Source organism: Kogia breviceps, chromosome 20 (genome assembly GCF_026419965.1).
Source record: "Kogia breviceps isolate mKogBre1 chromosome 20, mKogBre1 haplotype 1, whole genome shotgun sequence".
Classification (NCBI taxonomy): domain Eukaryota; kingdom Metazoa; phylum Chordata; class Mammalia; order Artiodactyla; family Physeteridae; genus Kogia; species Kogia breviceps.
Genome location: NC_081329.1, coordinates 8,649,247 through 8,673,013, shown reverse-complemented (window position 1 = coordinate 8,673,013; position 23,767 = coordinate 8,649,247). Strand labels below are relative to the sequence as shown.

At 41.7% G+C, this 23,767-nt stretch overlaps 1 protein-coding gene across 4 annotated transcripts in view; it reads right to left on the bottom strand.

Moving 5' to 3' along the window:
* The window catches only part of CSMD1 (CUB and Sushi multiple domains 1), a 1,661,506-nt gene that overhangs the window by 296,232 nt on the left and 1,341,507 nt on the right, over positions 1–23,767 (bottom strand). For all 4 annotated transcript variants that reach the window (XM_067022449.1, XM_067022447.1, XM_067022448.1 and 1 more), the window contains exons 13-18: positions 22,224–22,406; positions 20,655–20,981; positions 19,255–19,449; positions 13,589–13,727; positions 10,463–10,650; positions 2,626–2,814 (exon numbers count right to left, since the gene is read on the bottom strand). In XM_067022449.1, coding sequence (XP_066878550.1) covers positions 2,626–2,814; positions 10,463–10,650; positions 13,589–13,727; positions 19,255–19,449; positions 20,655–20,981; positions 22,224–22,406 — 1,221 coding nt within the window. The remainder of the gene's footprint in view (positions 1–2,625; positions 2,815–10,462; positions 10,651–13,588; positions 13,728–19,254; positions 19,450–20,654; positions 20,982–22,223; positions 22,407–23,767) is intronic.

Genomic DNA, 23,767 nt, shown 5'->3' with positions numbered 1-23,767 from the left:
ATGTTATGTTCTTTGTGGAAATCTACTGATTTATGTTTATCCTGAATGCAGTCACATACTGAACCCTTATTATTGCTAATGGTTATATTCTCTAACATTTATCATTGATATAATTTTCTTAAATTATTGCCTTAGTTAAGATCTTCTGGACAATGTCAAATAACATTTCTGATACTGAGGAAGTTGTTCTGTTCTTGAATTTCATGGGACTTTTTGTAATAGTCTACTATTAAGTTTGATATTTTCTATAGGTAGATTCATTTATATTATGGTTCTCTATATATTTGTTAAGGTGATATATTATTTTAGAGTTTATTTAAAGTCTAATATAAAAAAGAATGCAAATAAGGAGACACATCTTCCTAGAATAATTTACTCCTAACTACTGTCTGCAAGTCTTCATCCCTTTTCACCTGCTTTGAAGGAAGCAGTCGGCTCTGATACATCTCGTGTACGGCAAACACGGGGCCAAGGTGCCTGCGGTCCGTGCTGTAGTTATACACCTATGTACACCTGGGCAATTTCTGCCACTTTCTTTCATTGAAATAGTGAATTGAAGATAAGGGGAATTAGGAATATACCTTTTAAAATAGTTTTTGATTTAACTATAGTTGATTTACAATACTGTGTTAGTTTCAGGTGTATAGCTTCAGATTCTTTTTCCATTATGGTTTATTACAAGATATTGAATATAGTTCTCTGTGCTATACAGTAAATCCTTCCCCTTTTTATCTATTTTATATATAGTGGTATGTATCTGTTAATCCCAAACTCCTAATTTATCCCTTGCTCCTCCCCTTTTTCCTTTGGTAACCGTTAAGTTTGTTTTCTATGTCTGTGAGTCTGTTTCTGTTTTGTAAAGTTGATTTTTATCAATTTTTAAGATTCCACATATAAGCGATAACATGATATTTGTCTTTCTCTGCCTGACTTACTTCACTCAGTGTGACGATCTCTAGGTCCACCCATGTTGCTGCAACTGGCAATACTGCACTCTTTTTCATGGCTGAGTAGTAAGGAATATACCTTTTGACAATCCTCTACATTTCTACAGGCTGCCCTGCTACAATACATATTTCTATATTAACAGTTCATTTGAGATTGGTAAATAGAAAAGTGGTGTCAACATAATATGACAATGATTTGGGTTCTTATAACATTTTCCCTAGGCAAATACTGGAGTTGATACAGTATAATTATAACCTATGGCAGGAAAAGAAAAATGTCTCCGCTCATCTTCTGCACAAAACTGGAACTCTTTCAGAGCCCTATTACGGAAAGTAAAAGGAGGCACACGCACCTAGGGGTCCCTCCCCAGCGGGCTCACCCCTGCCTCACATAGCTGATGCTTCGCGTCAGGCCGCGCCCCCTCCTGTGGCCTCTGATGCGCCGGCCCCACAGAGAGGGTGCTCAACCGGCGTCTGCTTCTGCCCAGAGGGCCGCGCCCCACCCTCCTGGTTTTGCGGATTCTGCGCATTCTTCTCAAGACACCCTCCAACCACTGTGTGCTGTCCACCTGCACTTCGCAGTCTGTCTCCCAGAGTACCGGTTATTGTTTGGGTTAATACTCTGGTGAGAAAGGTCAAAGGTCTTGAGCGGTCTGTAGCTAAGCACAATTGCCCCATGCCCTGTTATTTCTGGTGAATCATTTTGAAGAAGTCAAGGTTTTTCATGAATATATCAATATATCATCTTTGAGTGGAAATGCCTGAAGTCTATAAAAAGTAATGGAAATGGAAATATAGAGATAATATTTATATGGAAATATGTATAAGAATGTATATCTGTTATATATATATATATATAACAGATATATATTTTATATATATTTATACATGTATATTCTTCATGGCCTTTGGTCATGAATATAACCACGTGGTTATAGTCACTGCCAAAGGCAAAATCCCTGACACTGTCGCAAATGATCACAAGTAACATTTTCGTCCATCTTGCTATTGTAACTGTACACTGCATGGTGTAAAGCTGCATAAGACAGTAACACACAATCATCAAGAATGTTATTCACTTTGAGATTTCCAAGAGCAGATCTGTGCAGACAGGGGTAGTGGCTGGTATCACACACACACACACACACACACACACACACACACACACAAAACCACCGGGGGATCTCCAGAGGAAAGGCTTGCCCCACCCCTGGGGAAGAGCTCTGCCGTAGGGAAGAGTCAGAGGCAACACAGACCAGGTGGGCAGAGCTGGAGCAAGTTGTCTGACGCCTGGACCGGTTCGCAGGACGATCGGGTGCGACAGGGTGGAACACGCGTATACCCATGACGCTGTCTCACGTAGAGTCTTCAATAAACGCCACGGGTGAGGGTGTGTGGACATCGCCAAGCCCTGCAAGCTTGAGTGTTTGGGGATGAAACTGCAGGCCAGCCCATAAGTTTTGTTCTTCATTTCTAAATAGAAGCTCTGCTTCATGGAGAAGATTTGCCAGGTAATCTTCACATGCTCAACGGCCGTAGTTTTAAGGTGTACAAGCTTTCAAATGGGAGGCCCCCTTCGGTCATATCGTACCACCCCATACAATGCACGCCACCCAGACTGTTTAAAGAATCTCCCTGCGCGTCTGCCCGGTCTGCGGCTGCGCTGAACTCCACCTACCGTCACAGCTGGGCAACGCATGGTTCCACTGGTGGTTCCGCTCACAGACCAGGGGCTCGTCGTCACTCAGTGTATAGCCTGGATTGCAGCTGAAGGTCACGGTGGACCGGATGCCAAAGTGACTGCCGTGCCGATGCCCGTTCACAGGGATCCCCGGGTCAAGGCAAGAGTCCGACTCCAGAGTCACACCTGGACGCACAGATAAAACCATCAGACACGGATCTTCCTGGGTTATAGAAAAAAAATATCGGGGCCATAATACATACAAGATATTCCCAGACATCATCAGACCTGGAAAATCATGCAAGCGAATCGATAATCTATTCATGTGAAAACCAATACATTTTCAAGTACTGGGCCTTGTTTTTTTGTAGAAAGATGTATATCATTACCCTTAGCTACAGATGATAGCTAAGTAGTGCCAATCTTGAATAATTTGCTGACCTCCCTGAATTTTACCTTTTTTCATTTGAAAAGCAATGAACTGTACTAAATAAAGTCGAAGTTTTTCTGTTTTCTATGTCCATCCCTCCCCCTCCCCTTCCTTTGATATTTGATATACCAAATAGATTTTGGCAGTCATACTTCAACTTTCATATATTTGCATACATCCACCCAAGCCCATACACATAATGCAAATTAAAACTACACTGGAGTTAATTTTCTAAAATTGCATTTCCACATTTCTTTTTTCTTTTAGATTTGTACTTAAGTCAGCCACTTTCAAGATGGCTACAATTAGCCTTTGCTAAAAGATGTTAAAAAGTAAAGTGCTATATAAAGTCAAGTAATGATGATCATGTCATTACAAGAGTTTATTTTCTCTGTCTCTAACATTTCTCTTTATTTTTAGAATAATATATATTTTTAAAGATAGGAAAAATGGGAATAAGGGAAGAGAATATCATTGTGATGTTTAGGAATGCACACAGATTAAAAAAAAGACTTGCTGTTGCTACACATAACTCTCTCAGTAAGTTTCAAAACACTGCAATTATGACTTGAAGTATTATGCAAAAATATTAAAGTATTACCAATATTCAGACTGTTTACTCCCCTAAAATGATATTTGGGATAATATTTCCAATCACTGTATATGTTTTACCAATGTTTGAGTGATGTTATCTTATGAATATACCTTCCCTCATTAAGTCAAATATATGAAGTACAGCTAAGGGGTGAGTTTCTTAAATAAGAAGTGAGGTGATTTCCTCTTTAGTGCAGCAACATGTGATCCAATAGGACAGAAACACAAGTAGGATGGCCACATTCAAAAATATTCAGTAAGAAATGTGATTTCCAAGACTAGTACAGCTCCTAGGAGGTGACCTTGAAACTCTTGGGATTTGCTGAGTGGTGGGAGTGTCTGTTATTCTCGGTGGGCCCCCGGGACCACACCAAATGGTTTATATTCAGCAGGTTTCTCAAGTGGGGTGCCCTGAGGCAACACGGTTTCAGTCTAACCTACAGGGACGGGGGCAGGTAAAGACTTAGTTCAACCATATGGGGCAATGATTCAATCCATGATGCTTATGTAATGAAACGCTGATAAAATCTCTGGACACGGAGGCTCAGATGAGCTTCCCAGGTTGGCAGTAAGCTGTGCATGTGTCACAGGTCATGGGTGGGAGGAGGTGACACTGTCCATGGCTCAATGAGGACACGACGCCTGGAAGCTCTGAGTCGGGACCAATCTCAGAGTCCCCCCTCTGTGCCTCTTCCTTCGGCTGGTTCTCATTCGTATCCTTTCCAGTGACAAATGTGACCGTGAGTACAGCGGCTTTCAGTGAGCTCATTGAGTCCTTCTGTCGAATTATCAAACCTGAGGGTCATTTGGGAACTCCTAGAACGTGCATCTCATTTCAGAATTGGCAGAAAGAGCAAACTTTGCACTTTGTAGGCCTGTGCTCTTAACCTCACACGTTAACAGACAGCAGAAAAGACTATCATAGTGAAGTTTTCCAAAGGAAAAAATAAATAAAACAATGAAAAGAAAAAGAGGCAAAGTGAAAAAAATATATAGCATCACTTTTCCCAAGAATTTTTTCTTAAAAATTAGTCATTCTAATTAATATTGCAAAGCTAACACACACCTACTACCTTAACAACAGGATATAACTGTCCTGACTTCTTGCAAAGTATGTCAACAAATGCATGCATGCCTTACACCCCTTCATGAGCTGCGGATATACCAAAAGCAGCGTGGCCATCGTCTGCCCCAAGATCCAACATCTACCCTGCTCCTCCCTCTCTGCACAGACACCCGCCCACACACACACGTTCACCTTCTAAGGGAGTGTTTATGAGGTTTCACTACACCCCCAGAGCTTGTACACAGCAATGCCCTGAACACAGCAAGTACATAATAACAGGCTGATTGGTTTTGTAGCCTCAAGATCAATAGCAGAATTTCCTAAAAAGAAGAATCTCTGACAAAGAAATGAATTCGTATCCAGGGTCCTGAAAAACCAGCCAACTAAATTATTCCATTTCACCAAATGACGTCTTGTGATCACTAGACGGTACAGTCACTGCACTGCAGAGAATAACAATAAAAGGAATTACTATTTTAGACAACGTGCAAAAGCTGTATTAATGAGTAGTGTCCATAATGAAATTCATAAATTGTAAGGAAATACAAAATGTGTATGGAAAATAGAGAAACATATCAGAGGAAACTAAAGCATACAAATTTAAATTTGGAATTCTTCACATGTGAAACTGAACTAATAAATAAGTAAAATCATTAAAGTCATAACCGCTTGTTCATACCAACTACACGCCATTATTTATTCATTCATTTATTTTTACAATATAATGGGTGCAAATATTGAGTTGGGAAACGAGCAGATATTGTTATCCTTGGCCGTCCCATTTATGAGACAGGGAAGTCCCCGTGGGGATGACTCCTGAGCGTGGACTGGCCATAGACTGGACTACGGGTTCACCTCGAAGCTGCCGTGTACAGGAATTCCGGAACAAGACAGTGCTGGGGAAGCGCGAGTGAAGCAGCAAAGGAGGTGATGGGACTCAGGGGACGGGAACTTTAAATAAAGTCACATCTAGGGGTGAGGACAGGCAGACAGGTTGCTCTGAAGGAAAAGTAAACAATGCGCTTCGGGGTTTCGCTCAGCGCATGTTTGCCCTCTGGTCTCCAGCCCGGACAACACAGAGGAACATTTGGGTCAGTGGATCCTACTGGAGCCGTGAATATATTCACACTCTGTACCAACCGTTTCTTCCTTGAAACTTAATGCAGCTGTGAATTTTTTGACACACATGATATAAATATACTTCTTTTCATTTGGCTTTTGTCAAATAAGTGACTGAACAAATCTGCTGTTCGGTGAATGAAGGAAGATGGTCGCTGTGAAACTGTCCGTGTGCAGATCACGTTTACGTGTTGCATGTCAGTAACGTGCTGCTCAGCTCTCTGTTCCGTAGAAGTCCGAGTCAAGGAAGAGAACGGACAGTCTCTGGGCATCTTTTATCTGCCACGCTTTAGTGCGGGCGCTTTTCACAGCTGAAGGTTTACAAATAGGGGTTACACTACCCCCTTTACAGATGAAGAAACTGGCTACAAAATTAAGTAAATTTGTCATGTTAATTATTCACTGAAATTCAAACCTAAGTCCTTGACTGTTTTTCTCTTTTCCTCTGTCTCCTCTGTGTATGTGCATGTGTGTGTGTGTGTGTGTGTGTGTGTGTGTGCTGTATCTAATTTGCAGTTGTATTGCATTTATTACCATTACACCTTGACCAGTCTCCCTTTCTGATTATAAGAAAGGTCACTGAATCAAAGAAAACTACACGCACACACACACACACACACACGCACACACACCCCACAAACTACACACTGCTTATCACAAATTTTTAAAAAATTGCACAGTATATGAATTGCATAGTAGGATATATACATTTACATTTAGTAAATCTTGCTTCTTTCTAGAAACATTATTAAAAGGCATTTCTAAGAAGTGTGCTAAAATTAAATGGAAAATCTCCATATACTTGAGAAATCCATTTTTCATTTTTTACCATTTTATTTTTCAATTCCCTATACAATTATGATGATTTTAAAGTGTGGCTCAAAGCTGTCTCTACAAACAAGCAGAACAAATGATTATTCTGGGGGATAATGCAATTACTATTATATGAATAAGCTGTACCCCATTCCTTATAAGGAATAAAGTAATGAAAGCACAGACTGTAAAGGGACACTATATTTATGAGAGCAACGATTCCTAAAACTTAGTACAAGAGTAGAACTGCAACCATGGGTATGCTTCTAGGAATTAACCTTGAAAAACTGGCTTCAACCCTGCTGCCCTACAGTTCAGAAAGAGCTGAAATGAATGTCGTTTACAGCGGCTCACACTATTTTACGGAACCACGACAGAAATAAGCGAAACTTGAGCAGAGTGTGGTCACCCCGCAAGGCTCTCTGTCTGTAGAGTAGATTGCCATGTGCCCGTCTGGGCATGAGGTGGGGTCGTTAACACTTTTTAAAGCAAGAAAGTGTACAGTGTCAGCCATTCTTGATGAAAGACAAAAGGGAAACGGGCTGTTTTATGATTTTTAAATGGCGTAAAAATTTGATGTAAACCATTCTTGGGTCGTGGGCAACCCACTCTTTAAAAATGGGTCAGATGAGCAGGTGCAATTATTTTTCTAGTGTCTGCGTATTGGGTTCTGAACACGTTTCCTCAAAGGGTACTAGAAATGGTCAAAATGACAAAGGGCTTGGTAAGGTGTGTCGTTCCCACGTTTTTCTCCTCTCTCTCTCTCTCTCTCTCTCTCTCTCTCTCTCTGTGCTTCTCTCCTGGTCCTTTACTCTTCCATTACCTCTGTTGTCCCTCTGCAGCTGCCTGCAGGTCCCCTCCACCTGGAGCCCGTGCAGCAGGCAGCACCCGCCATGGCCTGCCTGGGCTGCCTCGGACACCCACTGCCACCTACAGGCCACCCACTGCCCTCAGGATCACCTGAGGACTCACTCAAAGGTCCAGAATTCTGACGCGCTCCATTTTAATACCTGGAATTCGAGCTGAGGAATCTCCATCTCACTAGGACCCCCAGGTGAAGACTAGCGCACAGCAGTGTTTGAGAAGAACCGCTCCTTCGGCAGGCTTCGTACCCAGGCCGCGGGTGTGAGTGCGGCACGGGGCCCCCGAGAAGTGCCTGCCCCAGCAGCAGCGGCCCGGGCCCCGGCCAGCTGCAAAGCCCGCAGGTGCCTGTGGCGGCAGCCCCAACAGCCACGCACTGAAGGCCAGGCCCCTCCTGGCTCTGCTTCCCGTTCAAGTGCCAGGTCCTGCGTCGCACTCGTGTGTGCTCGCTTCCCGTTTCTCCTCGAAATCTTCACCAGAGGTAAGTCAAGTGAGGTGACAACAAGTCAAACTTCAGGGTGACTTCCTTCCTGGTGACCGTCTCCCAATATGCTGTCAATGCTCTCACACACAGACGCACCAGGGATGTCTGGGGCCCGGGCCTTCTGGAAGGGTCACGGGTGTCCACAGATGAGAGGGGATGAAGGTCCAGAACAAGGTCCCCTCTAAGGCAGAGCTGTGGACGGTCTGATGCCGTAGCAACCTTGCCCATCTTGTCCACTGCCCTCATCCAGAACTACAGAGCCAGCCCCGGCTTTTCCAGTAAAGAAGGAGGGAGAAGAATTCCAGGCTCCAAGGCATCAGACATTTAAGACACTCGCACAGTTATCCTCCAAACACACCAGCTGGGGGTTTGTTTTTGCCTCCTTTTACTGAGGAAAAGAAGGGAAAATGGCAAAAAGCACTGTCCTCTGAGGATCACTGGGTTATATCATGTCTTACTCAGACTCATGTCCATTTTCAAACGTAGGATAAATAAAAAGAACCCTGAAACATAATGCACTCAGTCTTTTCAGCTTATAATGATTATTGTTAGAATTATCTACTCAATAAATTTATATTATATAATGCTGACAATCTAAATAGGAACTTGTGACTGACTTTCCCTGATTTTCCAGAAATCATGAATAAGAACAACCCACTTATCTAAATGAGGTAGAGAAGCAAATGACATTAGTTTCTACTACCTACATATGGGCTTTAGAACTTGTTTCTTCAAAAGGGACTAGAAATAGGCAAAAGAATCTATGGCATGCAAATGAGAGAGAGAGAGAACATAGAATACTCTGTTCTAGTGTTTGTCAGCACCTAAAACTATTCTCTTAAGTTTCACCCAACTCTATATCCAGAGGCCAACCTATTGTATGTAGCTTTAAGAAAAATGTGCAGGATGGGGTGGAGAGAATACGTCTTAGCAGATCAACTCTGAGGAGTTGTACAAATTCAGATGAATGTGATGTGTACACATCTTCACTCCAAAGACAACTGATAACTTAGAGGAATGTTAAGAAAGGAATGAAATACAAAAGTTTCTGCTTCTTAAAATGTACAAGTTTAAAAATAGGTAACTTTGAAATAAATGATGTATATATATGAAGCATAATAACTTTGAATTAAATCTGAAATTAATCTTTAAATCATTAATAATCAATTTTCTTGTTATCAGAATACAAGTCTAATATAATTCCATTTTTAATCAAAAAGTAAAAATAACCTTATATGTGTATTTGCATATATATGTTTGCATATAATTATATAGATAGCATGTAAAAAAAAGAGAAATATATACAACAGGTTATTAATTTTAGCTGTTGGATAGGGTTTGGGAAAGATTAACATGAGTAGCAGTGGGCAATGTGGGGAAAGGAAGGAAAGAAAAAGAAAAAAAGATGAAAAACTCAGCATGTTAGATATGGCCCCATTCATGCATTTATAAAATTATATGTATTTTTACAACAACATTAAAACTTTGTTTAGTTTATTTTAGGAAAGATTCTGAAAAAGAACAACCTTAAAAATCCTAAAATATAAAGGATTTATTCCTTCAGATTCCGTATTGAGCTACTCTCATGCATCTTCTTTCATTCCACTCTGGAAGTGAAGAATTTTCAGAGAACAGAAGAATTACTGTTTTTTAAATTGACTAGCATTAGAAATGCATTCCCAGGCTGAACTGCACTCTACTCCATTCCAGAAGCACCCATGTATAAATATTACTATCAAATAATATAATCCCTCGATCTCCTAATTTCAGAAGCTAAAGCTAAGAGCCAAATTTGGATGGATGGAAACAAAAATGGGAAGGAATTGGGATTGCTTTGCAAAATACACTGCATTATGATATTTTAGCAATTGTGTTTAAATATGTCTAATAATTGTTCTTAAACATTTTTAACAGTTGTTAATAACAACAACAGGTGTTTGTCATTTAGTAAAAGTTCAACCGAGTTTTAATTCCTTCTCTCTTAGTTACAGTCTCTCTGCTGACTGAAACAGGCACATGCATACTCACAAATAAGTACCACAACTGCCCTAACCATTTTTCTAACAAAAAATGTTGCTCAGGAGATATAATTTTAGTGACATGCCCTGTGGCTCTTTTGGCCAACAGGTATATTTTCTAATAGTAGAAATTTATTATTACATCTTGCAGTAAATGAACACGTTTCACTGTTTTAATTATTTAATTGTTTTACTCTATAATAAACGAATATGTCTTCTTTTTGAGTTGTGAAGTAAAACTCCCCAAGGCTCTCTGTCCTTAATAAGAGAAAGCCTTGACGACGGCGCAGTGCAGTGTGGACAGAGGCGGGCAGAACTGTTGCTTTTTACATTGACTGGCGTTAGAAATGCATCCCCAGCACATCTCCTGCTCCGTGACACAATGAGGCCACGCGTGTGGAACTCAACCCGACAGTCGGGCACAGCCCCGGCGAGGGAGGACCACTTACTCTCGTAGCGGATGAGGAAGCCCACGCTGGACCGGCTATTGTCCGTGGTGAAGAGGAGGTACATGAAGTTCCCTGTGCCGATGAGGAACTGAGGCGCCTGTGTGCCGTGGTACTCGCCGATCAGCGGGGACGAGCTGGCCGGCCCGTCTCTGACCTCCAGGGTGTCATAATTAACTTCTGTCTGGAATCTGCGGGCAAGCGTATCCGGTCAGAAGAGAGCTGCAGAGCTGCATTAACGTACAGACATCCTGTAATATCATTCACTTACTAAAAACCCACATACAGCAAGAGACACAAAATAGATACAGAGATACGTATATATGCTTTGAAGACTTGAGCACGTGTAGTATTTGAGGACAGTACTTATTTCTGGGGGGAAGACTCACCCCCACATCCCTCCCTCTGACTCAGTACTCCATCCAGTAGCATCACAGACAGAAACGGGGGTAGTGACTCAGCTCTAAAATAAAAATACTGTGAGCCAGTAGACGGAGACGCACCAGTTAGTGAAAGTCAATCACGGCGCATTTTCAAACTGTTGTCCATGCTCCCCAGTGTGACGTGGTTATGGATCTCTTAAAATGAGCAAATCGAAGTGACATGATCTCCCAAAGGAAGAGGGTCAATCGAAATACATGACGATACTTTAAATACTTTTCCTGAAACAAAAAATTCTGTGCCTTTTCAAGCTGCATTAACTCTTGCGTGACAGTGGGAGAGCAGTGGGCACATTACTGCTTCAGAAACCAAATACTACTTCAATGATCTGGAAAGGTTAGAACAGCTTCCAAAAAGTGCTTAACTCTTCTTCCAAGAAGGACTTATGCTTCCAGATCATCTGGCCTGATATTACATTTATATGCACTTGCAGCTCCTTGGGTGCTCTGTGATGAAGTGGAGGTACCATTCCAGGCACTGAGATAACTTTGCAAACGGGCCCATCCCACCCTCAAAGAGCCGACCCAGCTTCCAAGTGTCTGGCGTGGCCCTCAGGCAGCAGCTCACTGACTGGAGCCTCCGATTCACCAGTGACTCTCAGACACCGAACTCCAGGCTAGCCTGTGCCATGGGTCTCCAGGGCCTGCAATGCACGCTGCTGATGGGGAGGAGGAGGAAGGGACAGAGTGGCTGTCTTAGATTCCTGGCACAGAGCACTGAAAAAAGATGCCGGAATCAAAGGGCCCTGTCCTGCCTATCATTAAATCACATACTCCTCTTGGCGCAAATGCACAATAATGATATATTCTCGCAACTAACTTAGAATGGTCCCTGACCTTCCATCTTCCGTAAAGGGGAATTCAAACGATTGGTGCAGCGTGTGGCGAGGTCAGAATACAGCCACAGGCTGGACATTTGGGGTGGGATAGGGCAGCTCTGTCTTTTACTATTGAAAATGTTCTCTAAAGATGCCATGACTTCACGGTTATCTGAGTGCACATTCAAGAAGTCTAGATAAGCATGGAATAAATCTCATTTGAAGTATCTGCGCTGAAGTTTGCACATCTTACATCTTTAGAGACAGCCAGGACTGATAGAGGGCACAGGCCTCGAGAGCTGGACAATTTCCAGGGTAACCTCAGAAAGAAAAATATAAATGCTTTTCACCATGTGGCAGCCTAGCACACACTGCGTAACAATAACATCGGTATGGAATTTAAAATTTGTTTGTGCAAACACAGCCTTTATTAGGATGTCAGCTCACAGCTCAAGGTATAAACCAATGCACTATTGAAGGGCGGTGTACTATGTCCAGGGTGATAATCACAAGTGTCTGAAGACGTCAGAAATGTTGGTACTTACAAATGGAATTTAGCAAATACCTCAGTTCAATAGTACCAAAAAGATAAGATTGAGAAAAATTGAGTATTTTTGTTCAGGCAACTGAAAATGGAATGCTAATAAATTCTGCCAAACCAGAATGTAAAATCACTATTTTTACTAAATGATTTAAATTTGTTGGGCTGCTGGAAATCAGGATGTGTGCCTTCTTTTTTCCCTCTCAATACTAGAAAGTGTAAAAATTAATAAGAAACCAAACAATTTACTTAATATTTATAAAGGTTTTTTTTCCCAGTGACTAAGATTATATGCAAGAATCCATTCTCCAGTATAATGAATACATAAACCAATTTTTTCCTTTCTTCTGAGAGATTATCCTACTGGAGTTATAATTATCCTATCAGATATAATAATATCAATAATAACTTCAAATACAAATAATCACTAAGTGATAACATAATTCCTGCTAAAATCCTTTCCTGTATGGATGCTGTCATTGAGAATGAGAAAATTAGTTTAAAATAATATAATAATGTACATCTGTCTTGAGATATTATAATATTCTGAATACTAGAAACCCAAACTCAGTCTAGTTAAGAAGGTCATTGTTAGAGAAAGCCCAGTTTGCTCAGATATTAATTAACCTTGAAACACTAAACAAAGATGCTTCCTTGGATTTGAAAGCATGTGGGTCCCTTCCAAAGTACTTTTGGTTCTTAATCTTCAAAACGATTGTTGAGACAATCTGGACAATATTTGATCATGGAGAATTCAAATAGCGTGCTTCTTTTTTCTTAGATTATCAAATACACTATCAAACAGCTAAGCCAAATACCACTGCAGTGACGGAACCACTAGTAGCTAATTAACAGGTAACGAATCTGCTGCACACAGGCTGTTGCCAGCTCTGCAACCCCAAACCGCCCTTCAGTCCCCAGAGCCGTCCCCAGAGTGGGAGAAAGAACTCTTTTCCTGTGCTTTCTAGAGATACGTAAGGGACCCAAAGGCTCTATTTGCAATCAAACACCACGCAGAATTTCTTCTAGCCTCAGGTCCAAAATCCAGAGGTGGACTCAAGGGCCAGCGACTGTGAGTTCTGGGAATGCTTGTCTGGGCCACCATGCCCTCCACCACGTCTGCAGAGGGGCCGCAGCTGTGGGCTTAGAGGGTAAAATTCCAGAAGAACAGAATTCATCAAGCAAGTGCCTATTTCCTTTTAAGTGAACTCCTTTGGGGGAACCAATGAAAAACTGTCATCTTTCTAAGATTTAAGATCCATTTAAATAAAAACATTGGGCATGCATGGGTCATCAGGTCCAAATTAAGGAAAACAAAGTTTTTTCTTACCTATCAAAAGTTATTTTGATAGAGTGTCCTGGTTTTGCTTCAATTATCCATTCACAATTTAAAGAATCTTTATAATACCCTGGCCATCCCGGGGGCAAAATGACTCCACTGGAAGCTGTCAGATGTCCACCACACGGGGCTGAAAGATGATGCAGGGTATAAACAGGTCAAATTACATATATGTACCATGGCAGCACCTCAGTTACTGCAGGAATTCGCTTCTGTGTTCATGGACTTAATGGTTTCTAGTATTCAAGCAAAAGTTACTCCCAAGTAAATTAACAATACCGAAAGCAGAGCACATATATTCCACACCTGGGCATTTATCATCAACCTGCAGCAAAGTTCTTCCCATCTAATAATGGTAATAATGGCACAGTCTAAGTGAGTGGTGTCTGCCAGATGACCTCCAGGAATTATCACGTTCAATCATCACAACAAAGTCACGAGGCGAGAATTCCACTGATACCCACATTTTACATGTATTCAGATGTCAACAAATGTCTACTGATACACAAACTTAAAATTACCTCACATCTAAGATTAAAGTACTCTGTGGTGTGTGATTGTGGGTATGTTTTTAAATATGTGTACGTGTTTATTCACTTTGGGCTGTGTTCATTTTATTAAAATAATTTGCCACATACATCTTACTAAATTGCTGGTGATTGTTAGAAAACAAAAAATAAATAAATAAAATGCGATAAACATGCACTAGCGTGCACCAATCCTTCTGAAGGGCTGGGTAACAGTGATCCATAATTATACAGACAAAAGGGAGTTTGAGGAAAGTATGTGCCTGGTGCTCAGTGAGTATGCATTTCTGTAAAGTCTACAGAAAACTTAAAATAATAACATATATTTAACATGTTTCTGCCTAGCCACATACATTTTTCAGATTTTATTTATTTTTTTCTCAAAGTTCTTTGCCATCTTTGTAATCACTTTTGTGAATCTATAGAGATCAAATAAAACAAGAAAATGTTCCCAGTTAAAAAATATTTTTGGAAAAATATTCCTTTTATGGAAAAATAGCAATATGCATTAAAATGCTGGAAAAATTTATAAAATTTTACCCAAATTTTGATGCTAGCAAAAAAAACTGACAAAGAGGAATCTATAGAAGTAATTATAGTAGCTTCATTTGTAATAGAAAAAGAAAAGTAAAAAATTTATGAAAAGAACATGACTACATATTTAGAATGTCACAAATACGTTTGAAGTGATATTCTGAAATGTTGTTAAAATGATAAAATCTTTGCAATAGAATATTATATATTTTAAAGCAGGATGCAAAAATCGTACCTATAGTATAATCTAAATTTCACAAAGGAAGAATTTTATTCAGAGAAAACAGGAGATGGAAATTCAAAAATATCAGTATGGGCTTCCCTGGTGGTGCAGTGGTTGAAAGTCCGCCTGCCGATGCAGGGGACATGGGTTCGTGTCCCGGTCCGGGAAGATCCCACATGCCGCGGAGCGGCTGGGCCCGTGAGCCATGGCCGCTGAGCCTGCGCGTCCGGAGCCTGTGCTCCGCAGCGGGAGAGGCCACAACAGTGAGAGGCCTGCGTACCGAAAAAAAAAAAAAAAAAACAAAACAAAACTCAGTATGTTAATAGTGGATAAGACCAAGCGATTGCTGTGTAGATCACATGTTTTTCTTGATATAGCTTCTTTTCCAAGTAAGCTGCAAAGAATATGTGTTATTCCCATAGTTTAAAATACATAATAAGAAATCAGAGCCATTTTTATGAACGTGAGTTGCTGAAGAAAACTTTCATTACTTCATGTAGTCATAATTTTAAAAACAAGTTATTTTTACCAACTAACACTAGGGTTTTTTCCTAGCTAAGTCCTTACATTCATGTTTACATCCTATGAAATCATACATCCACTTAGATCAGCATCACATAGAATTTAATTCCTATGCTTATTGATGTGATACAGCGAATCCTTTTTAGAGTACAGCATAAGCAAAACACAGCACGTTAATTTTACTTATTTTATGCTTAACTAACTATACAAAGCTACTACATAGAAAGACATACAGCAAATGCAGATTTTTCAAAAATTATGATACATAAGACATTTATAAATCTGATTTCCTAAAAGTCTTATTTTCCATATAAAAACAAACATGTTTCCTTTAGTTTAGTAAAGCTTTGTTCCTAAATTTTGAGTTGTCATATTTCTTGGAATATACCCAAACTGTCACACATTACTATTATTTTCTTAATATATTGCCTTTTACATGTCACTTGATAATTGAGTGTATTAGAACTTGTATCCCTTTGTCCTGATGAAATAGACATGCTAATCTTTATACTGCAGATGAACCACATTGAACAGTAAAATGTTACATGATGATCTCAAGTTTGCTGTACTGGTCAACTTAGATTAAGTTGTGCAACAGCAGCTATAATAAGGGAGGTGTATTTCCCACACAGTGCTTGTCTAGGGCTCTGCCCCCAATTCCTTTCTGCCACGAGCTGAGCTATGGCACCTGGACATGGGTCCTGCAGTGGCAGTTACAGCCTCTGAGCCAGAAGGTGGTTATGTCACTTCCACTCGCACCTAATTAGCCAGACCCCTCACGAAGTTTCATCAAACCACAGGGGCCAAGAAGATAAGCCAGACTCGGGAGAGATCCAGAATATCTGGTGAACAGCACTGATGACCTTCAAATTTGCTTGGGTGATTAAAAATAAATAAATAAAAGTATGGGAATGAGGTCTTTAGAAGGCAGATTTTCTTTTGATGTTTTGACCATTTACTTTGGCGAGTTACCTGACACTGCATTTCTAAAATAAGCCCTTCTTTTTGTTGTTGTTGTTAAATTTATTATTATTTATGTATTATTATTTTTGGCTGCATTGGGTCTTTGTTGCTGCACACGTGCTTTCTCTAGTTGCCGCGAGCGGGGGCTACTCTTCACTGTGGTGCATGGGCTTCTCATTGCAGCAGCTTCTCTTGTTGTGGAGAACGGACTCTAGGCACACGGGCTTCAGTAGTTGTGGCGTGCAGGCTCAGTAGCTGTGGCTCGCGGGCTCTAGAGCGCAGGCTCAATAGTTGTGGCGCACAGGCTCAGCCGCTCCGCAGCACGTGGGATCTTCCGGGACCGGGGCACGAACCCGTGTCCCCTGCATCGGCAGGCCAACTCTCAACCACTGCGCCACCAGGGAAGCCCTAAAGTAAGTCCTTCTTGAATATACATTTTGTCTATAGCTTTATTTTTAATGCAGTTGTCTGGCTTGGGTATACCACGCTGAAACTGGCTTTATAAAATGTGATATAGGAGTTAGTGCCTCTTTTCCATTATCTGGGGCCATGTTCCCAACGCTAAAATTTTCTGAACTTGAAAGGCAGACAACTTCCTTGTGCATGCCTCTGGTGCCTGTGTCTTTTTCCGTCTTTAACCTTCCTTCTTATTTCTTTTGACGGTACTTTGTTTATTCACATTTTGCACTTTTTATTGCATCACTCTGGGTAATTTATATTTTGCTAGGAAATCACCAACTTTCTTTGAACTTAAAACTTGTTGCCATAGAGCTGTACTCTTGTACGGTAATTTTTCCCTCAAGATAACTTGTGTTTTTTAACGACACTGAGCTATGCTGAAGCATAGAGGCAGGTTAAATGTAGAACAAATAAAGAGAGAAAAATCTTTCCCTCAGTAATTGACTTTCTAAGCACAAGTAAACTTCAACTGTCTCATTCACCGTTAACGAGTCCTTGTGCTAAGGGTCTGTTTTGCTGTTTAACAACCCATAGCTGGGGCTTGCCTTGAACTTCATCTGAAAGTCTCTTCCAGACAGTGACAGAACTGCCTGCTCCCATTTAATGTGGCACTTTCTCCTTTTGTCTGACTCTATGGGAACCCTCACCTGCCACTTCCTGGTGCCCTCTCTTTCCCCGACTGCGCGGAGAAACCTGCCTGCCCTGCAGCTTACACCTATCCGCACACAGCCCACCGCAGGCGAGCACAGCAGTGGCAGCGAGCACCGTGGCAGTCAGAACAGAGACTGGACAGTCTTGCTTGTCTTGAGCTTCTTTCTTGTAAAATCATTCACGCTTCCAGGTCAGCAGCGAAACGCTTGGCTCAAGCAGGACCTGCAAACGTATGCATTCCTGCCCTGTTATTAGTACCATTTATCTGAGAGCCCTGCTTGCATTGTTTAGTTATTTATAAAGGATAACAACCTAGCCATTTATTACCACCGATAAAATATAAAAGCTACAAGAGCACACATCTGGAACGCGGTAACAGTCAGTTGAGAACGGAAAGCCCTGCTGCTGTGCCCCTGCCCTCCGACTTGTCGAGGCTCCACCCCCGGGTGGCGCTCAGGGTCCGCCAACTCGTCTTGAACCATTTACGAGACTGTGCAAATGAGAAACATCTTTCTGTAAATGTAGCAGCATCAGCCAATGACGATTTACAATAATGCTGATCCTGAAATAATGACGAATAACTCTGGAGGTAGAGCTGAGGGCAGAGCAAGCAGGAGAGGCACCGCCCACCGCCCATACGGGTTAGCAAGCGGGGAGGAGGAGGGAAGGGTGGCCAGGCGGAGCACAGGGGCTTCCCAGTGTGATACTGTAATGGTGGACGCACGTCACGTACTTTTGCCCAAGCCCGAAGAACGGCCGACCCCAAGAGGGAGCCCTGATGTAAACTGCGGACTCGGGGTAATGGTGACGTGTCACTATAGGTCCATCGGTTGTAACAAGTGTACCATCTGGGGTGGGATGCTGATAATGGGGGCAGCTGTGCATATATGGGGGCAGGGTGTGTGTGGGAAATCTCTGTACCTTGCACTCAATTTTGTCGTAAACCTAAAACTGCTCTAAAAAATGTCTTTTTTAAAAGTATCTGTATTTCTTTGGCACTTACTAGAGATACATTTTTTAAAAGCCTTTCTTAGCTCATTACACTTGGACCATTCTGATAGGGATGGTATGAGTTTACATTCTAAGTAAATTTTTTTTTTTACCTGAGAAAACATCAAAGGTAATATCCTCCTTAATTTTTTCCCTTTTGGTTTTCTTACGTACACAACCAGAGTGGAAATGTCAAGAAGAAAATTAGTTAGGCAGTATTTATGTCAGCTACACTAAGGGCAACAAAATAGTTAACTAAAAACTATGTTGTTATAGGTTGAATTATGTACTCCCCCACGATATTTTGGATTCCTAATCCCTGCACCTCAGAATGTGACCTTATTTGGAAATAAGGGTACTGCAGACATAATTAGTGAAGATGAGATCATTAGACTGGGCCCTAGTCCCATATGACTGGTGTCCTTAGAAAGAGGGGAAATTTGGACACAGACACATTCTCACATGGAGAAAGCGGGAATGATGCTTCTACAAGCCAAGAAACTCCGAAGACTGCCAGCAAACCCACCAGAAGCTGGGAGAGGGGCCTGGAACACAGCTCTCCCTTTCAGCCTCAGAAGGAACCAGTCCTGCCGACACCTCGATCTTGGACTTCCAGCCTCTAGAGCTGGGATAGAATAAATTTCTGTTGTTAAAGGCACCAGTTTGTGGTACTTGGTACGGCAGCCCTAGGAAACCAATACTGTTAATTGTTTGTTTGCTTGTCTGTTTTTTAAATTAGATGTACCATTTCAAAGGAAAATAACTGGCAAACAATAGAGGACCCACACCTTCACAGCGGGGGACGGTGGAGCTCCAGACTACATTCCCATCCTGCAGGATGCAGGTGATGGACTCCGACCCCTGCGTTTTGACAAAGCCATCATCACAGTGGAACGAGACCGAACTCCCAAGCAGGAACCTGTCACCAAAACGCCGTCCATTTATGGGAATGCCAGGATCGTGGCACTCATTTTGACCAAATGCTGAAAAGAAAAAGAAAAAACACTAGAATAAAAAATACTTCAATGTTAATTATGAGTATTAAAACAGAAGAAAACAAAACCACTTATAAAGCAATTTATTTTCCTAAATTTCAGTTATATCTTCATAGATAAACAAACATATTCAATAAACAGAATATTGATGACCAGAGAGACAGAGAGAGAGAGATGGATAGAGAGACATCACTATCATCCACACAGCATTTCACAGTTTGAAAGCACTTTTTCACTAGGAAAAGCAGAGATGAGATACGTAGGTGATAAAAAAGGTTTTTGGTTCTGACATTATCTAGAGCAGCATCCTGGGTCCTGTGTTTACTACCTGCCCCTGGGCAGGTTACTCTTGTGATCTGAGCCTCGTTATCTTTATTTACAGAATGAGGAATATGAAGCTTATATTCCAGAGTCCCAGCAACGCTAAATGAAATAATTCCCGTCAAATCATAAGCACAGCACCTAAGAGAAGTAGGCAGTCAGTAAATTATAACGTATTAACTCCTATTAACATTATTATCTTACTTTATTCCCTCAACAACGCAATTTGAGATGTTCTTAAATATCGTCTCTAATGCCAATGAGAAATCTGAGGCAAAGAAAAGTTAGCCATCTTGTCAAAATTCACTAAGTATATACAAGTGCAGGTGTTCTAATCCATGGCTCCTGACCCCACATGCCTCAGGCCTTTTTACTATTCTATTCTGTTGCCTGGAGGACACATGGGTGGATGGATGGATGGATGGAAAACCAGAGAGAGAGAGACCTGTGATCCAGTCCTCACTATAGGGGTGATCAAGACACTAACCTAAACGGAGTGAGGTATTTTCTAGGTTCTCAGGATAATGCTATATAATTTTTATAAACTGTGATTATAAAACTCCTAGAGTGGGCTTCCCTGGTGGCGCAATGGTTGAGAGTCCGCCTGCCGACGCGGGGGATGCGGGTTCGTGCCCCGGTCCGGGAGGATCCCACGTGCCGCGGAGCGGCTGGGCCCGTGAGCCGCGGCCTCTGCGCCTGCGCGTCCGGAGCCTGTGCTCCGCAACGGGAGAGGCCACAACAGAGAGAGGCCCGCGTACCGCCAAAAACAAAACCAAACAAAACCAAACCCCTGGAGTATCAGCCTTGACACCGGGCTGCACACACGTGAGAACCAGGGGAGAAGCGGGCGCGGGGAGGAGCGGGCGACTTACTGGTGTAGGTGATGTTGAAGCCCCTGCCGGTGGTGGAGTGGTCCGACTGGAACTCCAGGCGAACGACGTGCCCACTGCTGGCCAGCTGGGAGGGCACCTCGTTGCCAGAGAAAGTGCCCAGCACGGTTATATCCGAAATCCCGTCGTCTTTGACCGCAAGGAAGTCAAACTGAGGCTCCACGTCGAAGTCATTAAAGATGAGGTGAATCCTGCTGCCGGGCTCCGAGATAATCAGCCAGACGCAGTTCATGTTGTTACCGTACTCCTCCGGATAATTTGGAGAGAGGATAATTCCTGATGACGCCGTAAAGTTGAAGAAACAGGAAACTGTGAAGACACAGATAAATTTTCAAACAGTTTTGCCCACATCCAAAGGGCTGGCTACATGCGAAGGACTTGGGGCAAATCCATACCTGCAGTTACCTAGGATCGTCCAACGGTTTTTAAATGGGTGATCCTGGACCGTAACATTTTCTCTTTCCCAAGTTGTCAACAGAATACATTCGATATATAGAACAACTAGAGCCTATACATAATAAAGTGCAAGCTTGATTCAAAAATGATACTATCAAGTTGCCTGAAATTTGTGGCAAATATTAAAATTTCTAGTTGCAACTTTCTACCTTCAGAAGAGCAAATATTAATATGAAAACGTATGCCTGTGTCATAAGAACAATTTCCAGAAAACAATATTGGTTCTAGTCAGTTTTCTACGATAACTTTTCACTTTAAATTTTGTGTTTGCCTTTAAAGTGCATTTTTTCAAATTAATTTTTAAATTATTTATAGGGTAACAATGATTAAATAATAACTTGGAAAATCAGACCATGTCCTGGGTAGATAATATAAAAATCTCTTGGAATACTTAAATGTGTACTCAAAAATCAGTAATATATATTCATATATATATTATATATATGAATATATATAACATATTTATGTGAAATTCATATATATGAATATTATATATACATATATGAATATATATTCTTCATTTTTTGGAGGGAACATCTATTGGACTTATTTCTAGGGTGTGGATATGCTTATTATTCTACACAATTTCATATGTGTTCCCCAATCACTGCTATATTTAGTTACAAAAAAATCCTGCTTTTCAATTGGCTATGAAGTCCTTCTTTTCTACTTGATAAAACACTTATGAGGAAGCAGGCAGTTCTTCCACTGAAATGCAAAGTGACAGCACGGCCCATGCTCAGAACTTGTCTTAAGTGTCACAGGACATTATTGGGTTGTAAAGACCCCGGGCCCTACTGATGGCTCAAACGGTCTGGCATCAGCCCCTCCTGATGGAAGTGATGCTCTGTTAAGATCTTTCTAGTGGAAAAGGCTCTCAGTGAGTTTATCCATCTAGTAGCAAGAACATCACTGATTGGTTTTAAGGAAGTGAAGAAAGCATGAGAGCTAGCGTCTGAGAAGCCCTGGCTGTTTCTGGTCAATGTCATGCTCCCAAGCGATGCTGAGGGCTGCCCGCCCTCAGCGCCCGCCCTGCTTCTCTCCCCCCTCTCAAGGCAGCCTCGGAATAGACCCGGGACCAGGCTCAGTACTCACATACACAGCTGGGCTTGTTGCCAGACCACTGGTTGTTCTGCTGACACGTGATAACTCTCTCCCCCACCAGCTCGAAGGCTGCCTGGCATTCGAAGGTGAGCGAGTCTCCGTGGAGAAAACTGCTGCCTGTCCGCTTCCCATAGGCAGGGATACCTGGGTCCCCACACCCTCCCTTCTCAATTTCTGAAAATGGGAAAGACAAATAAATGAACCATTAAAAAGCTACACAATTAGCATTTTTAAACAATTTCGAAAATGAACAGTGGTTTATTTTTGCATTGTTTCTGTAAACAGTTTCAAAAGGATACTCAATTCATCTAACATTTATTTACAAAAGCCAGAAAAATGTGTACTTTAAATTTAAGAGAAAGGTATTTAACTTATTGTCTTTTAAGGGATACACAAAGCTACACAGATGTGTTGACAATGCAAATGTTACAATTAATAGATGTTTCTTCCTGGTCTACACCCTTCCTGCATGTTATCTGTAATTGCTACCATTAAAATGTAAACACCAATTTTGTTTTAATTGATGTGTTTTTTAACGTAAGCCATATAAGTAAGATAGTTCATTTCCTACTGAATATTTAAGTCTATATATCCATTTGAATATTCTTTCCCTTCAATTGATGTTAAAACTCATTTATGAAACAAAACAAATATTTCATGGTCTTCAGATGAAAAGAAAATATGCAGAATCAAGCCTCTTTTCATTATAACATGATCGTAAGGAAATGTGGATACAAATACACCACAATTATACATACGTTTCAACTTTGCTCTGTCGTGTTAACGACACAGAATGTATTAACTAAAATATGTGTTATTCATTTATTCATACAAAAAATATTCTTTGAGGGCCAACTGTGAGTCAGGCTCTGTTCTACGTAAGGAGGTGAGTGGACAAACAGGACTAAATTCCCACAGGCATGGGGCTTACATTATACGGAGGGAAACAGTAACAGTTTTTGAGACGATGAAGGGTAGTTTGAAGCGAAATGCAGGAAAGGAGGCTGAAGGGTTGGGTGGAGAAGGAAACACGGCCGCTGTGCTCAGGACCTGCAGGGCGATGGGAGGGAAGAGGTGGCTTGCAGAGAAAGGGAGGGACTGGTCCAGAGCAGCCCGTGGGGTTTTTGTGGGAAGCAGGTGTTGCAGGGCTTCCGGGTGACACATGATGTGACCCGATACACGGCGCGGTCCAAGCTCAGAAGACCCTCCTCAGGGCTGGCGAGCGGAGGCAGAAGAGTGAGTTCGCACCGTCCAGGCCGGTTTCTCTGGGCACGGCTCGCAGGGGCGCGTCTCGCTCGTCCTTCCCAGGTTTGCACCTCATCATTGGCCGCGACCAAGAGCAAATTCAAACGTCGGTTTTATTAGCAACCTAAACGCTTTCTGATCAAGTTCTCAGTTTTTGGAGTGTCTGTGGAAGTGACTATGAGCTGAATTTCCGGGTGGTTTTCAGGCACGTGCCTGCCCCGTGGGGAACCTATACAAGCCCAGAGACTGACCCAGAGATAGCTTATTCTCCTCAAGAGGAGGAGCGTTAC